Source organism: Tiliqua scincoides, chromosome 2 (assembly GCF_035046505.1).
Source record: "Tiliqua scincoides isolate rTilSci1 chromosome 2, rTilSci1.hap2, whole genome shotgun sequence".
Classification (NCBI taxonomy): Eukaryota; Metazoa; Chordata; class Lepidosauria; order Squamata; family Scincidae; genus Tiliqua; species Tiliqua scincoides.
Genome location: NC_089822.1, coordinates 81,396,109 through 81,418,228, shown reverse-complemented (window position 1 = coordinate 81,418,228; position 22,120 = coordinate 81,396,109). Strand labels below are relative to the sequence as shown.

The 22,120-nt window shown below is 42.2% G+C and overlaps 1 protein-coding gene across 1 annotated transcript in view; it reads left to right on the top strand.

The window, feature by feature from the left end:
- The window catches only part of MLLT3 (MLLT3 super elongation complex subunit), a 143,053-nt gene that overhangs the window by 59,987 nt on the left and 60,946 nt on the right, over positions 1-22,120 (top strand). The window contains exon 3 of the mRNA XM_066614726.1: positions 20,958-21,040. Coding sequence (XP_066470823.1) covers positions 20,958-21,040 — 83 coding nt within the window. The remainder of the gene's footprint in view (positions 1-20,957; positions 21,041-22,120) is intronic.

The window sequence follows — 22,120 nt, the reverse complement described above, 5'->3', positions numbered from 1 at the left end:
ATGTGCCATAAGGCATGTTTATGCCTTCTCTGGAGTAAGGCATGTCAGCTCACGGAAGTGCACCGATACACAGAGACTGCATCCAGCCTCCATGGCAGCTTCCTCCATGAGTCTTGCTTTGGCCCAGCTGGGCTGACGCAAGGCTCTGTGATGGGTGGGAGGGAGGCGTTTCTGGACAGGGGGAGAGCAGACAGTGGTTACCCAGGGGTAAGGGGAAGGGTTTTCCCTTGCCTCTGGCTGAGCCGCCTTGGACCCATATCCTGTGCTGGATACAGTACAATCCTCTTGGCTTGCCTGTTCCAGTGCAGGGTAGGATTACACCCTTAGTATGTTAAATTTTGCAGATGTATGAGGTCTTTGCCTTTTTTCTTGGCATTTTATTTCTCTTCTTTTAGCTTTCCCAATGTAAACTATTTCAGTTTCTCATCTTTTTGTAAAAAGATACATGTCTGTGTTTTATTTTCTTTTTTGACAACATGGACTGAATTTGGGCAAGGAACTACCTGAAGGATTATGAAGGAACTTTGGATTTGATCACTCCAACTTCAACCTATTTTCTCCCCTCTTTCACATGTATTTTCTCTGTTTTGTGGTTGTGGTTCCTCTGTTTTGTGGTTTTGCACCAACCGCAGTTTGCAAAACAAGAATCATCTGCCAGTTCAAGCATCATGATAAACTATGGCTGGTACTAAACAGTATGGACAAGGACGTCGTGTATGAGACAAAGGTGGAGTAGGAAGGAATATGCAAGGCTGTAGAGCAGAAGTGACAAACATGAGGTCTGTGGGCCTGATACATCCAGCAGATGCTCTTATTTGGTGCCCATAATAATTGTGCTCTCCCAGCACCACCATCAGCTGTTTTCAGCTGCTGAGCTGTGCAGTGACACATCAGCAGAAGTAGCAGTGCTGAAAGGGCAGCACTGGGAAGCCCAATTTGCAGGCCACCCTTCCAGCAGCGCTACTTCTGCTTAGATATCATGTGGGCCACCCTTTTAGCAGTGACAGTTGGGTTCTCCCAGCACTGTCCTTTCCACAGCACAGCTTCTGCCAAGGCGATGGAAGGAGGCCTTAGAAGGCAAGACATGCCACAGGGGAAGAGGTGAACCAAGAGAGGTGGGAGAGGGAGATGCTGATGAGGTGCTGGGAGAGCCCAATTACCAGGTGTGCTGCCCTTTCAGCAGCACTGCTTCTGCCCAGGCATCATTTTGCAGAGCTCCTTTGAGCTGTGAAGTATCTTGACAGAAGTGTCTTGTCTGAAAGGGTGAACTGTGTGATAATTGGGCTCTCTCATAGTTTGAAAATATGATCAAGATTTGCATAGTTTCTTTCAGCTGATTTTCAGCCAGTGAGTTAATAATGAGAAAAAAGTGCTTGCTTGTTGTCATCACCTGCTTACTTCCAGCCCTCAGCAGGTGCTATGAGTACTATTTCTGCCATATGAACAAAGTTTGACAGCCTTGCTATAATTTCTGAACTTCCAGTCGTTGGCTTACTGAATCTTAGCCATTTTCAAATGCTACTTTAGTTTAGAAACGTATATGTGCATTTGTTTTCACACTGTTGTTAATGCCTTGTGACTTAGGCTGAGTACCATTTTTTCCTTTTCATTGGCTTGTTCTGTGTATTCCCATCTGGATATATGAACACCCTTTTATTATTTTTTAATACAATTCTATAAATTATATTTGAATAAATTTGCTAGCCGTTTCTTCAAGATAGGGCTTTTACTCAATTTTTTCTTTCTGGGTTAGTGCTTGCATTCATTTCTTTTGAAATTCCTGCAGTTTTCTAACTTTTAACAGTTGCTGCTCAGACACCTTATTTATGGTTTACTAACTACTACATCCTCTGCATACTGGACTAAGGCTACAATCCTATCCACACTTTCCTGGGAGTAAGCCACATTGACTATAATGAGATTTACTTCTGAGTAGACATGCATAGGATTGGGCTCTCAGGCTGCAATCCTAACCACACGTTCCTGAGAGTAAGCCCCATTGAACAAGATAGGTCTTCTATTTTGAACAGGTCTTCTGAGTATACCTGATTAGGATTGTGCCCTATGAGATGCCTTTTAAATGCTGCTCCTCTTGTCTTTAGCAGGATGAGAGCAACTGTTCCTGTTTACCCCAGTATAGTATCTTTTCCAGTTATTGTGTATGTGTGTAAGTAAAAATAATTAGTGCTTTATTTACTTTTCTTTTCCTTAGGTGCATAATATCTTTACCTTTGTTAAAGATATTTGCTCATTTTCATTATTATTCATTCTTCCCTATACACATTTGCTTTTCTTTTACAATTCTGCTATGTATTTTCCCTTCTGCATAAAGCAGTGTTCTGCAACTCTGCTTACCACCCTCACTATGGCCCGTTGTCTTTTTGTGAGCATGAGAAAATTTTCCTTCCTAGCTTGTGGCTGAAGAAAGAAGAGGATCATTTCTTTGGTTGTACTTCCCTTGGAAGTGCAGCTCAACATCTAGGAAGGTTCCCCACCACCACCACTACCATTTCAAGCTGAACAGGAAGATTGAAGTTGCCCAAGGGCTCTAAGCAACCCTATGCTATAATGAACTCTGACCTTCTTTGCTGTTGGAGAAAGCTGGAGCTTGTCATTTGAGTACTGAGCTGCTGGGACACTCTGAATGCCTTGGGAACTCAGTGCCAAAACAATCCCCTAAGTTTAGCTGACTAGATTGTGACATAAGCACTACCTCATGTACTTGCATACAATACACTTTCTTCATTTGCTTACTGTAGTATAGCATGTATCAGTGCTTGAAGTTTCTTCCTCCTCCCCCTACCCCTTTTAAAGTAATCTAGGACAGAAAGAGAGATGGTAATACCAAGAAGCTATGCATCAAACAATGCAGTCTTTGTCCTGTTCTTTTTGATTATGTTTTTTCTATACCCTCTGGTTACTTCAGATGGTACAGTGTGGTGGACATTCCTTTTTATTATTTCCTTTGTTGCTGGTAAATTTTTATTTTCGTCCACTTGAGTAAAGAGCTACTGAAATTGCTTGTTTTAGTCTGTGCTTTCTCTCAAGACAGCAAAGCTACCTTTCTGTGTTTTCCCCACCTCTATAAAAGAATATTTCCAGATTTTTATGCATCATAGAGAAGTGCCAAAAATTCAAGATGTATACGGATGAAGCCTCAGAGAGTGACTTCAGTAAGAAAGGTTAGTGTAGAATATAACTGTAGAAGTTAACATGATTCATAAAATTGAATTGGTTACAGTAATAACATGAGGTGCAGTAAACAGTTGGTAAGCAGATTGAAACATTCTGTGAAGTAGTAAGGAGAATTTTACTGTTCACCTGCTTTTCAAGATTTTTGATCAGGTGCAGATGTATGGTAACTCTTTCTGCACAACTTGGATGACATTGAAGGTTGAGTTTGGAAGTGGTTACAAATTAAGTGGTGCCCCATCTTAAATTACCACTTGGTAAATGGTCATCAGAATTCACTCTTAAGTCATTGCTACTGAGGAGTGTGGTAGAATGAGAATTTAGTAGAGAAGATTTACAACTCAATCCTAAGCATCCAGGCACTGTGAGTTATAGCAACGCTGAAATGGCTGCTGCTGTATCCTGTGGGGCCAGATAAGCTGCTGGAGATCTCCTCAAGAGAAGGGAACATTTGTCCCCATACCCCTAGTAAAGCCCCAGCCTCTGCATTGGGGCTTCTTGAATCTGCACCATCTAAATTGCTGGTACAGACTTGAGAAGCCCCATGTTGGGCTTCCACGCCTGACATGGGGGATAGGATGCAATGGAGGAGGTGTCCATCAGTCCTACCCCCTCCCAGGCTGGCCCCTCCTCCCATTCCACCCTCTCCCCCACGCTGGAATGCCTCTCCCATGCTCTCCTGCAACCCTCCCAATGCCCACTGCCACTTACCTTCTCTCTGCCAGTAGCTGTGGCTCCAACAGCAGTGGTGAGGGGGCAGTGCCGGACTCTGCATCGACGCTGCTTACTCTGAGGGTGCCACAAATGTGATACCCAGAGCTGGCAGTACTAGCATACTGCTGGCTCAGAGGCCCATAGAATTGAACCCTTAGTATCTTTTGTAGGGTTTTTCTTTCTGGGATAAAATTTGTAGTAGTTTAGCAAGAAATGCCTGTATTGATCCTCAATATGTGTCTTTTAATTTAACAATAGATTGGGCTTGTAGTCCATTGAAATTTCTTGTTTGAACCTATTAAGAAACAAAAATGTAAAACTCAAAATTGGCACAGAATGTTGTAGCATAAAGTATGAAATGGACATGTTTTTGATTCATTCATTGCCATCACTATTAATGATTAGTTAGCTGTTCTAAATTCATCACCTTTAATGATTTAGAAAGAAATATAACTAAGTAGAGTTAAAGCAAATAAATCATTTTAATTTATTTATTTGCTCTTGATCATTCACAAGCAGTATCCAAGGTTAGAGAACTTAAAACAAGCATGATGGTTAAAAAATGTTTTAGATACTGGTGCCACAGTGTGGGTATTTCAGTGCACCTGGCATAAGTCAACAGCAGAACTTAGTTCTGCAAGCTAAATCATAGTTTCACAGTATGTTTGAAATCCTAGTCAGGGTTAACACTAACCATAGTTAAAAATTATGTGTGCACTGAATTGGTTTCTCTTTGCAACTGTTGCTACTGAGACATTTCCAACAATAGTACTGCATAGATTTATAATACTTTTTCAAAATAATTGTATTTAGCAATTTTTCTAATTTTTAAGAACCATTTAAACCATTTCTGTTTTTGGGGAAAAAAATTTGTGCATATATGAAGCCACCCCCCTTTTGGAAAAAATACAATTTCTTGTGTATACCCAATTTATTACCCTATATTTTATCATGTGAAAATTGACAGTGAAAATTGTATTCCAATGAACCTTCTGTGTCAAAAACAGTTGTATGAATTGCCCCTTTGAAGCGATTTGTGTCTTCCTGTATCTGTCTTTTTTCGTATAGAACTTGTATGAGGGGTAATTCAGTATATTATCTCTGTGTCACGTATGTCTGGGCACTATGAAACAAGGAACAAAAGCAAGAACAAAGTGACTCTTGCAACATCATGCTGACTTCTTTGGTTATGTGTTTGATGGACAAGGATGTCCATCAAACACATAACCATGTGTTATGTTAATTCCCATGTCACCATATGTATCAGGCATGGGTTTAAAGTTTTATTAACATGTGTCTTATTTTTCCTTTTGGGGAGCTCAGGGTAGCCTGGCTACAAAAACTGTTTGAATCTTAGCCAAATGTATTTGGTCTGTTTGTCTGCAGAAAACCTTCTGTGCTGTTTCTCAGATTTTTTTCTTTCATTTCATTATAATCTCTTTACTTCGTGATCTTTGATTTACATAAGAAAATTTAAGAAATGCATTGATTATGTAAAATCTTAAATGTATGAGTATATGAAGAATATGAAACAGTTCCCATTCATTTCAATATTTTATTTTTAATATATTAGACTTAATTCTACCATGGGATGTGACTGCATTTGGGGAAATGTTACAGATCTGTATTTTTACATACTACTATGTATATTCTTTTAACAATGATAGTCAATGGAACTTACTCCTGGGTAGGTGTGGGTAGGATTACAGCCTAGGATTGTTAAAAACTTCCCTGCTTGATGATGTCACTTTTGGTCATGACATCACTTTCTGTGAGTCCTGACATTCTCATTCTAAAAAGTGGGTCCTGGTGCTAAATGTGTGAGAACCACTGAACTAGGCTATTGTTAAACAACTCTTTCCCTTTAATTTAAAGGGCCCTTCTCATCATGTTGATATAAAACCATGGGTGAAAAAATCTGTGGATAATTAGGTTATACCTCTAGTTACCTATCCAGTTGTTTTAGGTGGGCTAGAGTTTTTAAGGTCATCAAATTTGAGAGTTCTTTGCAAGTTTTCTAGAAAATATTTTCAAGGGAGATATAGGTTTTTAATTGTAGAAATGTTGTGGTCATTTTTGCAGTTGTGACACCTTATTAGGGCAAATGAGTTATTTTTTAAAAGACAAAACTGTTAAAAAACCTTAGAGTGTTGACATACCAGAACTTTGGAGTGTCTGGAGCGGGGGTGGGGTGGGGTGGGGTGGGGTCGGGTAGAGAAGGGACATGTTTTTTAAAATAGCAACTTTTGGTTTAAACAGACTTGCATTTTGATTTGACAAGAGTGGTCTGCAGATTGATGAAATAAGAAGCATGTGTACTATGGATATAGTTACATGCAAGAATTAGAATGAAAGCAAGAGCTTTAACATTCATTTTGATAATCTGTAGCTTCCTAACAACAAAAATTACTTTTGTCATTTGTTTGCAAAGCTTGTAAATGTTAAACATCCAGGCACCTTTCTCCCCCTCCTGCCCCATCCCTTTTTGATCCATGATACAGAAAAGTGGCCCCTTTGGAAACTTATTTTGAAAAGTACTTAGGATAAGCAGCAATCTCTGGTTGTAACGTAAAGCCTCTCTGCTGGTAGCCTAGTCTTTTCTTTATATTGTTTATGCTGGTTGTCTGTAAGCTAACAGAATATCCTGATTTTCCATTAGGGCTTTTCTTTTTTTTAAGGTTGGGATACACTGAGAGCACAGTATAGTGGACCCTCACTTTACAGTGGACTTCATAGTAAAACAAGGTTCACAAGTTATTCACTTTTGATGGGCTCACAATTGCCATCAACAGGGCCTTATGGATGATAGATAAGCCATCAGCAATGCAAATGCAAGGGTTTAGTAGCATTTCGGCCAACAGCAGCATTTTTAACATCATGGCTGTGTATGTGGAGGGAAGGATACAACCTTGTAATTTGTCTTTTATTGTTACCATACTGTGTAATCTGATAACTGTGGCCCTTATAGAGCACAGTAGGCTCCTTGGGAAATAACCTACTTCTGTGGCTGAAACTTCAACTTGGATCGAATTGCAAAAAAAAACCCACATGGTTCACATTTGAATATTTTCACAATTCAGTGATGTCTCCAGAATGGAGTGTGAAGCAAGGGCCCACTGAATAGTGTTTGATCAGGAAGTCCCTGGTTCAAGATCCTTAGAGCATAATCCTATGCATGTCTATACAGAAATGTCCCATTGTGGTTGATAGGTCTTACTCCCAGGAAAGAGTGCATAGGATTGCTTGTTTATAAAAATCACTGGGTGACCTTAGGCCAGCGGTTCTCAAACTCTCTGGATGAGTTTGAGCCGCAGTAAGTCCTTGCAGGGGCGCGTGGGAGACAACGATGCAATCCTGTGGATCGCATCGCTAAGGGGGCTGCGGGGACTTACCAGTAACCCTGAAGGGGGAGGCTAATGGGGCCACAGGGACTGGCATGCACTTACCAGTCCCTGCTGCAGCCTCCCGGGGGTGCTGGGAGCCCTGCACGACCATCTGCAGGACTCCCCAGCCTCCAGAAAGTTAAAGCAGAGCAATTGTGCACCTCCTTCGCAAAACCGGAAGTGAGCGTGATCGCTCCACTTTCACTTTTTGAAGGCTGGGGAGCTCTGTGGAGGGTCGCACAGGGTTCCCCACACCCCTGGGATGCTGCAGCAGGGACTGGTAAGTGCATGCCAGTCCCTGTGCCCCCATTAGCCTCCCCCTTCAGGGCCCTCCGGTTGGGGCAACTAGGCAACGACCTAGTTTCAGAAGCCCTGCCTTAGGCCAATCGGATACACTCAGCCTGCTGTTGTGAGGATTAAGAAGGGAGAATACTGCTCTGAGCTCCTTAGAGGACAGAATATAAGTATGATAAATTATAAGAGCTGATATATAGAGTTGAACAGACTGAGCTGTGAATTAGTTTAAATCTTGCTTTCCTGTGAGCTTTCTGGGTGAATCAGTTCCCTCCGGTGAAGGTTTGTAGTCTAGCCTTCTATTAGACATCTGGGTTTTTGTGTGGAGGACTGTCATTTAAGCTCCTTCTTGCAATTGGTACAGCCCATGTGCAGGTTTACAGCATTGGTCAAATGTGAAGTGCAGACATTCCCTGTTTTGCATAGGTGAGTTGTGCTGTACTTTGTGCATATTCTTCTATAAGCAAAAATATCATTACATTGAAGATAAAGCTTTTAGATGCAACTATGCGACTATGATTTTTTACCAGAGCTTTCCTCTCTGAGATCATAAATGTTTTTATCAGCTAGTGACCATGTTCTCTTGAATTGTCTATTGCTTTCTCATGCATTTGGGGGATAATTTGCATGATTCGTGGGGGGGGGGGGAATAAGATTTGAATTGGCACTAAATGGACTGGAAGTCCTAACTCTTAAGTTCCGCTTTTACATTTCATAGTTGTATGTGTGATGCTCACAGATCAACTTCTTGTACACTATTTCAGCAATAGTGGTTGCACTGCTTTGATAATTCCTGTAGAAGAAATCAGATGTTAAAATAGTTTAGAATTCAATATCTGAGATCTTATATGTGTGATAGCCAAAACAGCCTCATTTTCTATTGGCAACACTTGATGATCATGTTACCTGTCTGTTGGGTTTACTAGTCATTACATGCAGATACATTTAAGTCCCACTATGTTATACACCTGCTTTGATAGCTCTTTCTTTGGTACATAATGCAGGATAGTGTCTGAAGTTGGCAGTATTAACATACCTTTAAGTGAGTGATGTTATGATTTGACTTACTTTGCAGGACAACTGTTTTTTTTAAAAAAACAACTCCTTGTAATAGAGGTGGTGATTCTCAGGGTAGTCCTGAGAAGTACCATGTTCACCTCTGTGAACCTAAGCTTCTCCCCTGCACTTAGATTGTATCAAAAACCACACATACAATATGTTACTGACATACATCTGAGTAGGTTCCAGCTACCACCTCCTCCACAACAGAAGCCCGTGTAGCAGTTCTTCTACCTAGTTGTGCCACCGATGATGCTCATACTGAGTTCTCTTGAGGAAGGAAGGGGGAGTGCCTTGACCAGTATCCTTGCCTCTTTTGCCCCACCTATCCCAGTCAGTGTCACAGCACACTCCAGCCTTCTCTGGGTAGTGCCTAACAGAGTAAGACCATGGAAAATGAGAGGTTGATTACTCTTTTGGATTAACGAACTAGGCAGGATTGTTTTTAATCCTATGAAACAGGTTTATTTAGAAATCAAAAACGAGATAAGTGAGAAAACAGTCACATTCTGTACTTCTAAATTCTAAATGAGTATAGATCAAGAGGTAAAGTTTAAAATAAAGTATAAAGCATATTCTAACTAAAACTTCCTCTGACTGAAAGAAATCTGCTTACAATTGGCATCCTCATCGCTCCAGAGAAAAAGATCTTCTGAAGGATCAGCCTGGAAGAAAAGCATCACAGATTCCAACATAAGAACAGCCCCACTGGATCAGGCCATAGGCCCATCTAGTCCAGCTTCCTGTATCTCACAGCAGCCCACCAAATGCCCCAGGGAGCACACCAGATAACAAGAGACCTCATCCTGGTGCCCTCCCTCACATCTGGCATTCTGACATAGCCCATTTCTAAAATCAGGAGGTTGCGCATGCACATCATGGCTTGTAACCCGTAATGGATTTTTCCTCCAGAAACTTGTCCGACCCCCTTTTAAATGCCATCACCACATCCTGTGGCAAGGAGTTCCACAGACCGACCACACGCTGAGTAAAGAAATATTTTCTTTTGTCTGTTCTAACTCTCCCAACACTCAATTTTAGCGGATGTCCCCTGGTTCTGGTGTTATGTGAGAGTGTAAAGAGCATCTCTCTATCCACTTTATCCTTCCAATGCATAATTTTGTATGTCTCAATCACGTCCCCCCTCAGGCATCTCTTTTCTAGGCTGAAGAGGCCCAAACGCCATAGCCTTTCCTCATAAGGAAGGTGCCCCAGCCCCGTAATCAACTTAGTCGCTCTCTTTTGCACCTTTACCATTTCCACTATGTCCTGTTTGAGATGTGGCTACCAGAACTGGACGCAATACTCCAGGTGTGGCCTTGCCATCGATTTGTACAACGGCATTATAATATTAGCCGTTTTGTTCTCAATACCTTTTCTAATGAACCCAAGCATAGAATTGGCCTTCTTCACTGCCGCCGCACATTGGGTCAACACTTTCATTGACCTGTCCACCACCACCTCAAGATCTGATCTGTCACAGACAGCTCAGAACCCATCAGCCTATATGTGAAGTTTTGATTTTTTTGCCCCAATGTGCATGACCTTACACTTACTGATGTTGAAGTGCATCTGCCATTTTGCTGCCCATTCTACCAGTCTGGAGAGATCCTTCTGGAGCTCCTCACAATCACTTCTGGTCTTCACCACTCGGAAAAGTTTGGTGTCATCTGCAAACTTAGCCACCTCACTGCTCACCCCTGTCTCCAGGTCATTTATGAAGAGGTTGAAAAGCACCGGTCCCAGGACAGATCCTTGGGGCACACCGCTTTTCACTTCTCTCCATTATGAAAATTGCCCATTGACACCCACTCTCTGTTTCCTGGTCTTCAACCAGATCCCAGTCCGTGAGAGGACCTGCCCTCTAATTCCCTGACTGTGGAGTTTTTTCAGTAGCCTTTGGTGAGGGACTGTTTGGAACGCCTTCTGAAAGTCCAGATATATAATGTCTGCGGGTTCTCCTGCCTCCACATGCCTGTTGACCTTTTCAAAGAATTCTATAAGGTTTGTGAGGCAAGACTTACCCTTACAGAAGCCATGCTGATTCTCTCTCAGCAAGGCTTGTCCGTCTGTGTTTTGAGATTCTATCTTTGATGAAGCATTCCACCATCTTACCCGGCATAGATGTTAGGCTGACCGGCCTATAGTTTCCAGGGTCCCCCCCCTTCGCTTTTTAAAAATCAGTGTAGCATTTGCTGTCGTCCAATCCTCTTGCACCATGGCCGTTTTGAGGGACAAGTTGCATATTTTAGTCAAGAGATCAGCAATTTCATTCTTCAATTCCTTAATAACTCTTGGGTGGATGCCATCAGGGCCTGGTGACTTATTGATCTTTAATTTATCAATGAGGTCTGAAACATTTTCTCTTTTAACCACTATCTGACTTAATTTCTTGGTCAGGAGGGGCTGTTCCGGCAGCGGTATCTGCCCGAGGTCTTCTGCCATGAAGACAGATGCAAAGAACTCATTTAATTTCTCTGCCATCTCTAAGTCGCCTTTTATCTCCCCTTTCCCTCCCTGACCATCCAGAGGGCCAACTGCTTCTCTGGCGGGTTTCCTGCTTCTATCATATGTGAAGCTTTTATTATTCCCCTTAATGTTGCTGGCCATGTGTTTCTCATAGTCTCTCTTGGTCTCCCGTATCACGTTCTTACATTTCTTTTGCCACAGTTTATGTTACTTTTTATTCTCCTCATTATTTTTTATCATAACACTGTTGGCATCTCACAACACTGTGTGCATCTCATGCTTAACACAGCTGGACATCTCTCGTTTTACTCCCATTTTAAGGATACCAGCCCCCCACCCGACAGCTCTGATTGATTAGTTAACTTGAAGTTAATGGATTTACGGTCTTATGCTCCTGGGTTAGGTGAGCATTTTGGATAAATTACTAGGTGTGGGCTAAACATGCCAGGGATACAAGGTTGTTGTTCTCTGGGGAACTAGATAGTCATGAGATGCCAGTGTATATATTTGAGGGGGGAATCCTGTGTGTGTTGTGTGATCCAAAGCTCTGGATAGAATGGGAGAATGTGACAAACTGATTCTTAGGTCAGCCTCAGTGTATACACAGGGCTGTCATTTAGGGGAAATTTAAAAGGATTTCCTCAGGAGAGTGGAGCTTGTTTGTGACATTCCCTGTTTTGTTTAATGTACTATTTTATCTGTTCTGTTTGCTACTCTTCCACTAAATGCAGTTTACATAGCAAAAGAAATAAGGTTATGTGTCCCTAAAGGGTTAACATCCTGTCGTTTTAAAAAAAATCACCACCACACAGGACTACCCCAGGTAGCCCATTGCTACCCCTATGATGGATGCTATCCTGAGAGGAATTGGGGCAGTTGCTCTTGTTAACTATAATTTAGCCTCCTTTTTAAAAAAGATCTTTCTGTCCACTTTGTAGTCTAATACAGTAGATGCCAAGACAAAAGTGCATCAATCATTGCAGCCTAACCCCTTCGCTCCAGATCCCCACATATTGCTTTAGCACAGGGATGTCCAAAGTTTTTGGCAGGAGGGCCACATCATCTCTCTGACACAGTGTTGGGGGCCGAATTAATTTACATTTCAAATCTGAATAAATTTACATAAATGAATATATTAAAGATGAACTTGTATGAATGAATGAAGGTCTTGCAGTAGTTCAAGGCCTATAAAAGGCCTTGCACAAAGCAAGACTGGCCTTTCCTTTCCTGCTGCTACTGCATCACAGACGTGAAACAACAAGCAGTGGAGGGAGCCCTCATCCCACAGCTCACTTGAGAGGCCAAACAGTTGCCCTCACGCTGAGAGCAGTTGCATCGCGCCAGTGTGGGCTCCAACAAATCTCTGGAGGGCCAGAGGCTCATTGGAGGCTAGGGGCTCTCTGAGGGCCACATAGAGAGGCCTTGAGGGCCACAAGTGGCCCCCGGGCCGGGGTGTGGGCACCCCTGCTCTAGCACACTGCATTGGACTCTCAGTGCTGAGCAGCTCAACCAACATGGATCCTGTGACAGCCCCCAGAAACACGCCATCTATGCTTCGTACCCTGTCCTGCAAAAAATCTATCAGAAGCATGGAAGGGGCAGGACCTCCTTTGGCATTAATTATTGGTTTTTCTCCCCTCCTCCCTATCCCTCTCCCATTCTTGTGTGTAAATAGCAGAATGAAAATGTTTTGCTTTAAAGAAGACATGAGGAAATGGGTGAGTAAATATATGGAAGGTGAGTAAATATATATATAGAAGTAAATATATAGAAGTGAGTAAGGATAGAAACTGACATGGAGCAGTTCATAAAGAAGCTGTTCAAGGGCCAACTACTTTGCTGTTTTCTGGCTGGAATAAACAGAAATAATACATTTGAAATTGCCAGGGACCTTTGTTAAATGGAACTTGTGAGTAGCCACTCCTAAAGAATCTTGGCCATAACGAAGGCTATTGTTCGTTAATGAAGTGTTATATTGAATGCTTTGTGGATCTTCTGTTGTAATTTTGCTTGCAAATAACTATGGAAAGGCAATTCCTCAGCTATGCTAAAGGGTTCTGGTGTGGAAGCCAGGGCCATAGCTGGGGGGGGGGTTGAGCCAGTAGTTTGCCCCACCTAGCATTTTTTCCAAAGCTCTTTATCTAATCTGGCATCAGATGGAGGTGATTTGAAGCCCTTTTTGCAACATTTTTTTGTGCACAGGAAAGTGCCTCTGGCGGGGATTGGGGAGGAGGGAGTGCATGTGCATAGAGTGAGTAGAACAGGGTCTTGGGGGACTCCTTGGAAGTTATGACCTCTGATCACCCTGCCGCCATCCAGAGCGCATGGAAAGCGGGGCTGGTCAAGAGCAGCTACAAGAAGGTTTGGAGAGATTTCTACTTGTACTGGCTGGGGGAAGGGAGGGTGCTATTTCTTCTACTGTGGAACATGCTAATTACTATAATGGTACTGCGGTGGGGGGCAGGGAGAAATGTTTCTGTTTGGAGAAATCATGGGGGCAGGTTCTTGCCTTTCAGATATACTTTTAAAATTAATGGCTGCTGCTTGGGGGCTGGGGAGACCCCTTTTCTGGTGGGAGGAAACATGGAAAGCATTTGAGCTAAAGAGAACTAAGAACTTAAGTGTGGGAAAGGTTCTCAGCAGGGGTGGATCCGGGGGAGGCCATGGGTGTATACCCCCCCAACTGTCCTGCTAGCAGGAAAGGGCGCCCGCCAGGACAGAGAGCAAAATCAGGCGTCAAGGAGATTGGCTGGAATGGGATCCCAGGTCTACTCACCCAACAAACAGTCACAGAGGCTTTAAGCTCAATATGGAGCCCAGGTCTATCCAAATAGGCAGACCTGGGCTCCAAGTCCAGGTGGGAGCCCAGATCTACCCACCCAGCAAACAACCAAAGAGTCCTGAGGGGGAACATGATTGAGACATATAAAATTATGTAAGGGATATCTAGAGAGATGTTCTTTCCCCTCTCACATGACACCAGAACTGGGGACAGCCACCAAAATTGAGTGTTGGGAGAGTTAGGATGGACCAATGAAAATATTTCTTTACCCAGCGTGTAATTAGTCTGTGGAACTCCTTGCCCCAGGAAGTGGTGGTGGCAACTTGCTTAGATGCCTTTAAGAGGGGATTGGACAAATTTATGGAAGAAAGTCCATCACAGGTAACAAGTCATGATAGGTATGTGCAAGCTCCTGATTTTAGAAGTAGGCTACCTCAATGACAGATGCAGGAGAGGACACCAGGATACAGGTTGTGTCTTGCTGTCTTTTGTGCTCCCTGAAGTATTTGGTGGGCCACTGTGAGAAACAGGAAGCTGGACTAGATGGGCCTTTGGCCTGCTTCAGCAGGTCTCTTCTTATGTTCTTATGTAGGCTATAAGCTCCATCAGGAGCCCAGGTAGACCTGGCCTCCAAGTGCAGGTGCGAGCCCAGACTGAGGTCTGCCTGCCCAGCAAATGTCTACAGAAGCCATAAACTCAAGCAGGAGCCCAGGTCTACAAAGCAGGTAAACCTGGGCTCCAAGTGCAGGTGGGAGCCCAGGTCTATCCACCCATCAAATGACCACAGAGGCGATAAGCTCAAGTGGGAGCCCAGGTCTACCCAGCTGCTCCAAGTCAAGAGCCCTGGTTGACCTAGGCTCTGAAGGTAGTGCTCATGGCCCCCTCCCAAACAGACACTGGATCCACCCCTGGTTCTAAGGAGATTCAACTCTCAGGAAGCTGTGGGAGGATTCAGCTCAATCAGGTAGATTCAGTAAATTCAAATCTTCTGTACTTTGCTTTTTAAAAGTCATGAATATTGTAAAAAAAACTAGTGTTCCAATCACGTGACTGTGTTTGACTAGCATGTCTTTCCTCTTGCTGTTATGTAAAGTAAATTTTATTTTAATATGTATCAATGCATCAGCAATGTGACATTGAAAAATGTTATAGGTGCTGAATAGGTGCTATATAGGCAACCGCCCTGAGCTCTTTGGAGGAAGGGTGGTATAAAAATGTGAAAAATAAATAAATAAATAAATAAATAAATAAATAAATAAATAGTTACATTTCCCACATGACCTGTTTTCCAGAAACTGTTATGGTGAGACTTCTCACCTAATTTTACAGCAGTGAATGAGGAGGATGTTGTACTTTTGTTTATCCTTGCACCTGCCCCTCCTCCCATTCTTGTGTGTGTGTGTGTGTGTCATCCTTTGTGTTTGTGACTTTGTTTTGCCTTTCAGTTATTACCAAGTTTTCATACCAGGCCATTTTTAAGAAGAAAATTTTAACAATGGTTCCGTAAAGTCCTGGTAAGCTAGCTTTTGCAACATTACACAGCCATTTTCTCAAAGATCTGATGAAGTATAGTATAAGGTCAAGGGTAGTAAAAATGGTCATCTTCAGTTTATTTGCTTTGCTTGTAGATGTTTTCTGGATTATGAAATTATCATGAAGGAGTGAATGATTGGTGTTGCAAATGAGACTGTTCCTGAGAGATCCTAACTGACTGGAGCCTTAATCAGCTGGGGATTTCAGATGTTACTGTCATAAACAAGAAAAGAATATGCTGAAGCTGTCTGCATTTCCCCTTTCCTCACTACTCCTTGATATTGATCAAACTGTGCAAAAATACCAAGTCTTAGTTGGGTGCTGCGATAAATAGTCTGTGTTACGCATTCAGGGATTTTGTAGTGAATTGATAATGTGTTACAGTGGAACACAAAGGTTCTACTTGGTCTACACTGTCGGCAAGAATTTAAGTGAAAATGCTCCCTTCTGGACAGGTGGAGGCATGGTGTAAACACCTGTGCTGCTGCTCAGACTGTACTCGCGTTACCTCTTTCCTTCTGGAGGCGAAGAAAGTATTTACTGCTATCCCGTTAATAGCACCTGATGTAAGAATGTGTGTTAGATCCCATTAATAACTTCAGGAAACTATGGGGTGTGTGTGTTTCCATTTTTCAGTCTGCTGCAGGTTTGGTGGGGGGTACAGGATGGACATCCCTTATCTGGAATTCTGAAATCCAAAGTATTCTGAAAATCGCAACTTTTTTGAATCCTGACCCGACACCACAAGTGGTAAATTTCACATCTGACCTCATTGTGACGGGTTGCAGAAAATGCACAAAATTATTTAAAATATTATGTAAAATTATTTTCAGGTTATGTATATAATGTGTATATAAACATTACAATTTTGTGTTTAGACTTGGGCCCCATCCCTAGGGTATCTCATTAGGTATATGCAAGTATTCCAAAATACAGAAAGATCCAAAACCCCTCTGGTCCTAAGCACTTTGGATAAGGGATGTCTAGCCTGTATATGTGTTTTGATTTTTTTTAACTACTATTAATAAGGTCCACAGATTCTCCTAGTATGATGTCATTTAGCCATTCCTAGCAATGTAAAGATTGCATACTGTATTGCTTCATGGTCATTGTATACCTTTGCAGTTCAAGCAGCCACATTTAACCAGTTTGTCCAAGCCTTGCATAAATGCACAATAGCCATCTCAGAAGTTGCAGATCTTTGGACCATACTGCAAACAGTGAAAATAATAAATTTTAGAGGTAAGGCAAATTGAGTTCTTGCCTTGAAACATGAAATTTCACACAGTATGAACAAGCTTAAGATGACAAACTTCATGTTTTGCAGAAGAATGACATGATTTCTACAGGTATGTGAGACTTGTTTAGATTCTAAAGTCACCTAAGGGTTTTAAAAAAAGTTTCATACCTGGTCTAGGTATGTTCCAATTTTTATTTAGAATTGGGAATAATAGAGAACAACGTCGTGAGAGTTGATTAACATATTTACTACCCACTTAATTTATTTTAAGAAGCTCAGTGTTGCCTATCAGGGCATATAAAAATAACTTCCAAGTAAGTCTGGGGGGGAAACAATTTGATTCTAAAGAGTCCAAACTGGTGTGAACACCTGTGATTCTTTAAACATAGAGAAAGAAGCCTGGCCAGTATCCATAAAAGAGTAAAACTGTCTCCAAGAGTTCAATGAAGTTCTTATGGAATCAAACCATTAAAAATTGTGTTTGATTCCCATTTGGGTTCCCATCTGGGTTAATTGGTTTCTAATGCTCTGGTTCAGATACTTCAAAACTGGTTTAGATATAAAACTAACTTTAGACACTCAAAGTCTCTTTTGCTTGCAATGGAACTTTATAAGGTGAATTCAATGATAACTATTTAACTTGATTTTTAACTTGTGTTTGAATTCCTAAGAGTTCAACAAACGTAATACATGCCATAGGAAGGTAGAGTAGTAGTCCTGCAATTGAATGCTGATTGCCCATCTTACTGAGCTAGACATCACTTTTTGTGCTTAGGGCAATGGTTCCAAAAGTCCTCCTTGCACTCTGGGAACCCTGTAAGTCTTTTCGTGGAGGACAGCAACACGATTGCAATGATAGTGCTGCTGCTGGGCAGGAAGGGTTTTTTCACTTACCTGGGAGTCAGTATGGCTCTTCAGAGGGTCCGGGGAGCCTGTGATACCCTCTGCAGGCCTCCCCGAGACGTGGAAATGTTGTAAAAAGAAAAAAAAAAACAACCCTTCCTGTTTTGTGATGGAAACCAGAAGTGGTTTATTTTTCTTTTCAACATTTTGAAGCTTCAGGGAGGACTGCAGAGGGGGTTGCAGGCTCCTCAGAACCTCTGGAGAGCCATAGCGACCCCCACATATGTGAAAAACCCCTCCCTGCCCGGCAGCAGTAGGGTCACAGCAACCTGATTTCTTCCTTTCCCAGTTTTCCCTAGTGATTTCTTCCTTTCCCAGTTCCCCTAGTGGATCCTGACCCACCAGTCTGGGAACCACTGGCTTAGGGAGATTGTCTTGGTTGTCTTAAACCTCAGCCAATCTTTCAATTTGGCTTTAGGTTGTGGTTTGCTGAAAAACATCTCTGAACTCATTTTTTGGTTAAGATTCATGCTTGGTTTCACTCTCTGAAGGCACTGCACCTCTGGTTTTTGAATCTGTTTTCATCTCTAACTCCATGCTACATAACAAAATTGTTTTGAAATCCTCGGGACGTTAATGAAGGTTTGCTGTTAAAAGAACAAGTGCAATTCAGCTGGGCTAGTAGAAGGTCCTGTGTATGAGAGTTACCAGCTGTTTGTGTTCCATCGTCTGATTTTCTTTGGTCCATTAGGGTTCTTTCTCCACTCCAGATATGGCATACGGTTGCTTAGGGGAAAGGCAACAGTTTGTGAATAATCTGTGTGTAGCCTTATAAACATGAATGTGTACTACTGTATATTCATACTAAGAATTAGTGTTTCTGTGCACAACAATCCTGATGATGTAATTGAGGATTGATGCATCCCAGTTGAAACGCATGAACAAACTTGGGTTGAAAGCCTGCTGCTTGAGGTGTTCTGAGATAAGATAAGCAATCCAACTGTGATGAATCACCATACATGCAGTTACTGAACAATGAACATGCAAGAGTGAAGTGGCCCATAAGTTCTTCATTGAGTGTTGCATTTTCTTCGTGAACTTAGGCTAGCTGCTACTGTTCCAATCCTGTCAGTATTTGGGAGAGTGCAAACTTGTAACCATGGGAGCTTCCTTCCTAGACAAATAGTGGTGGGAGGGAGCTGGATTGGGGCTGTGATGGGGCAAGGGTTAAAGTTTCTTCTTTCTCAGTCATGGTTATGATCCATATCAACTCCCTCCCCTGAGGGGGTGCTGCTATTTGAGAGGGATTGCATAAGGGCTAATCACATGCTTACCATTTGTATTTTGACTCTTAGGCTTTGGGAAACTTCTAGTTTCTTAACATGAGGTTCATAGCCTTTGGTTTCAGTCTATCTTGTTAGCCCATGGAGTTTTGAGGCTATTTCAGGAAGAGAACAATGTCACCAAGACAATTTCACAGCATCTTTCTAGTACAGTCACTTTTTTATCTTGCGCCCCCCCCCCCAGCCAAACTTGTCAAAGTGGAGCTGTTTTGCTCATGTTACTTAAAATCTAGATCTAACGACGTCTCTGGAGGGGGATTTTGCAGGCTGCTTTATAATATTTTAACCCACGTCTAAATTAATTTTTTACTATCATACTCTAAGAGTTGTGTTTTGGTTTGTAAGGGAACTCTCATCAGGTGTTATGGTTGTTGACATTTCTGCCTAGAACAGGGAGCTGTAATGATGCTGCAGAAATAAAAATAGTAGTCTGTAAGTCTGTCTTAAACTTTATAGGTAGTTCATGGAGCTTGATTTGACAGTTAAGTGCAGTTTTAATCCTAGAATGTATGTTGGATATTGCCTGAGTTAAGCATGAGTTAAGTTAATATTGCCTCTGCCGGCCTCCTGTTTGCGCATGGGCTTTTATAGACTTTGAGCTCACGTGAGACCTTCTGGTCTCGCGTGAGCTCAAGGCCTATAAAATCCCATGCGCAAGAATGCGCTCGCCTTTCCTGTGCTGCAGCTGAGGTGTGAGGTTCCTTCCTGCCTCGCTCCTCTCAGCGCAGTTCCTCCTCAGGGCTTTGCCCCTCCCCCTGCACCAGCACTCCTGCTTTGCAGCCACTAGCGCAGCTTGCAGACACTGGCGAGTGCTCCTTGTCAGGGTTTGCCCCTCCCGCACCAGCCACTGGCGAGTGCTCCTCATTGGGTTTGCCCCCCCCCGCACCAGCCACCGGTGAGCGCTCCTGCTGGGGGCCTCATCCAACCTCTTGCACCAGGCATCAAGAAGTGCTCCTCGTTGGGGTTCACCCCCTGCCTGCACCAGCCAACAGCGAGTGCTCCTGCTCAGGGCTTCACTGCCCCCTCACACCAGGCACCGCTCCTTGTCAGGGTTCGCCCCCTGCACCAGCGAGCACTCCTGCTCAGGGCTTCATCCACCCTCCTGCACCAGGCACTAAGAAACGCTCCTCTCTGATACTTTGAGAAAGGTGAATCTGCCAGCAGCTACCTGCTGTTTTTCCCCTGCTCTTTTCTTCTGTTTAAAAAAAAAAAATCAGAGCCATGTGCATGTGTGTCTGCCCCAATTTCTGCAAAATAAGTTTCTTGGGCTGCAATCCTAACCACACTTTCCTGAGAGTAAGCCTCATTGAAGAAAATAGGACTTACTTCTGAGTAAACCTGGTTAGGATCCTGCCCTTAGCCATGTGCATGTGTCTTCCCCCATAAGAACTCCCTTTGGAGTTGATTTACAGTTGATATGCAGTGTGGTTCTGTACTGAGGGGTAAATTTCAGTGTGGTTGATGTGGGAGCATTTTACTGCTTTGCAAGTTCAAAATCCCTCCAGTTGGCAGCCTTTGCTGCAAGAATTTATGTTCATGTTTGGGACAACTTACTCTTGTTAACTGCTGTTTTCTCTATTCATATGAACAAGCCAAAGTATTGTACTCGGCTCAGTGTGAATGCTGTTCTGGGGGTTGCAGTCATTTGCAAGTAGCAACATAAATAAACAGCAATCACATCATGGTACAAAAGTGATGCTTTTTCTATTTCTATTGTTTCAAAATTGTTCAGTTGTGAGCAACAGGGGTAGCAATAGCAATAGGTGTAGGTGGATATAGCCAATAACATAGTTGTGAATAGTGATTACCCACTCTAAAGTCAGTGTCTGTTATACAAATACGATGTGCAGTACCAGCCCTCAGCAGGTGTCATGAATCCAGTGTGGCCCCCTGGATGAAATGAGTTTGACACCCCTGCTCTAGTTGTTCTCCTATCTTGAATCAGGAGGGAGAAGAAGGGTTGTGATCCTTTTGTGAACTTATATTTCCAATAATCTTTCAAAAACTCTGCAAACAATAATTTTCTTCAGGCAATTAGATGTTCTTCATCCATAGATAATTGCACAAAATGTGTAAATATTTTTTCTTTTTTTCCTCCTTCCTAGTGTGCAAAGATCCACCATACAAAGTTGAGGAATCTGGGTATGCTGGTTTCATTTTGCCAATAGAGGTTTACTTCAAGAACAAGGTGTGTAATTCTGTTGTGGTGTTTTTTTTAAATTTCTAAGACACATGAACATATTCATACTCTTTTAGCTCTTATCTTAATGGGTACTTTTAAGAGAGAGTTCAGTAAAACGTCAGCATAAAATGTACTTTGCAATAAAACTAAGGTGCTCTCATAGTTTTAGAAGCCATTTTTAGCACATGAAGTTTACTCTGGAAATAGGGTAGGCACATAAAGAAATTGGATGTAATTACTGAGAATGTTTTGAGCTCTATTGAAAGTGAGAAGATAGTCAACTCCTACTTAACAGCAAATTTCTAAATGATTCTTTACAAAAGAGAGTGATGAGAATGACAGTAATTTCTTTGCATTGAGTACTGTTTTTTCTGCACTCTATAAAAATCATACCACTTGTATTTCTCATCTGTGGATTATTTTGGAGGAAATTAAGTGTATGAAGCTCTACTGCCATATACAGTGGTTACTGAGAGAGTGCATTTATCCTAAAAGATTCCAATATCTGGAAAATAATGAATGTTTTTGTGAATCGGCTATACAGCTAAAATTTTGTGTTCATTTTTCTCTGTCAGTTCTGCAGATTTACAAGGATGGTCCTTTCAGTGTACTCTTAAAATAACAAATTTATTCCTGAAATTGTATTAGATAGACACTGTATAGACTTAAAACAAGTCCTTGCTAATGGCTTGAACAAATTACTGCCTCCGATAAACAGAGAAAAGAACTATTATGGAACACATGATTGTGTATGCGGAATTACTTAATTATTGAACTTTTGCAATGTGTTTTGCAAAGTGTTTTGCAATGTGTTTTGCGGTTTATTGCTCCTAGGCCTAGAAAGTGGTTTGCCTCTACAGACACATGCTGCTTAACAACCGTTTGCTTAACAACAGATTGCATATATGATAGTGGTCAAAGCGCAATAAAGATACTCTAAATGAGGCAATCACATCTCCCATAGCCTGTAGCAGAGTGTCTGTTCACACAACAAAGAGGCCCTTAATGCAAAGAAGAAGCAATCTATCTCTCCAGTAGCCTGCGCAGCCAACTAATGTCTGGCAGGGAGTGTCTGTTTACACAACA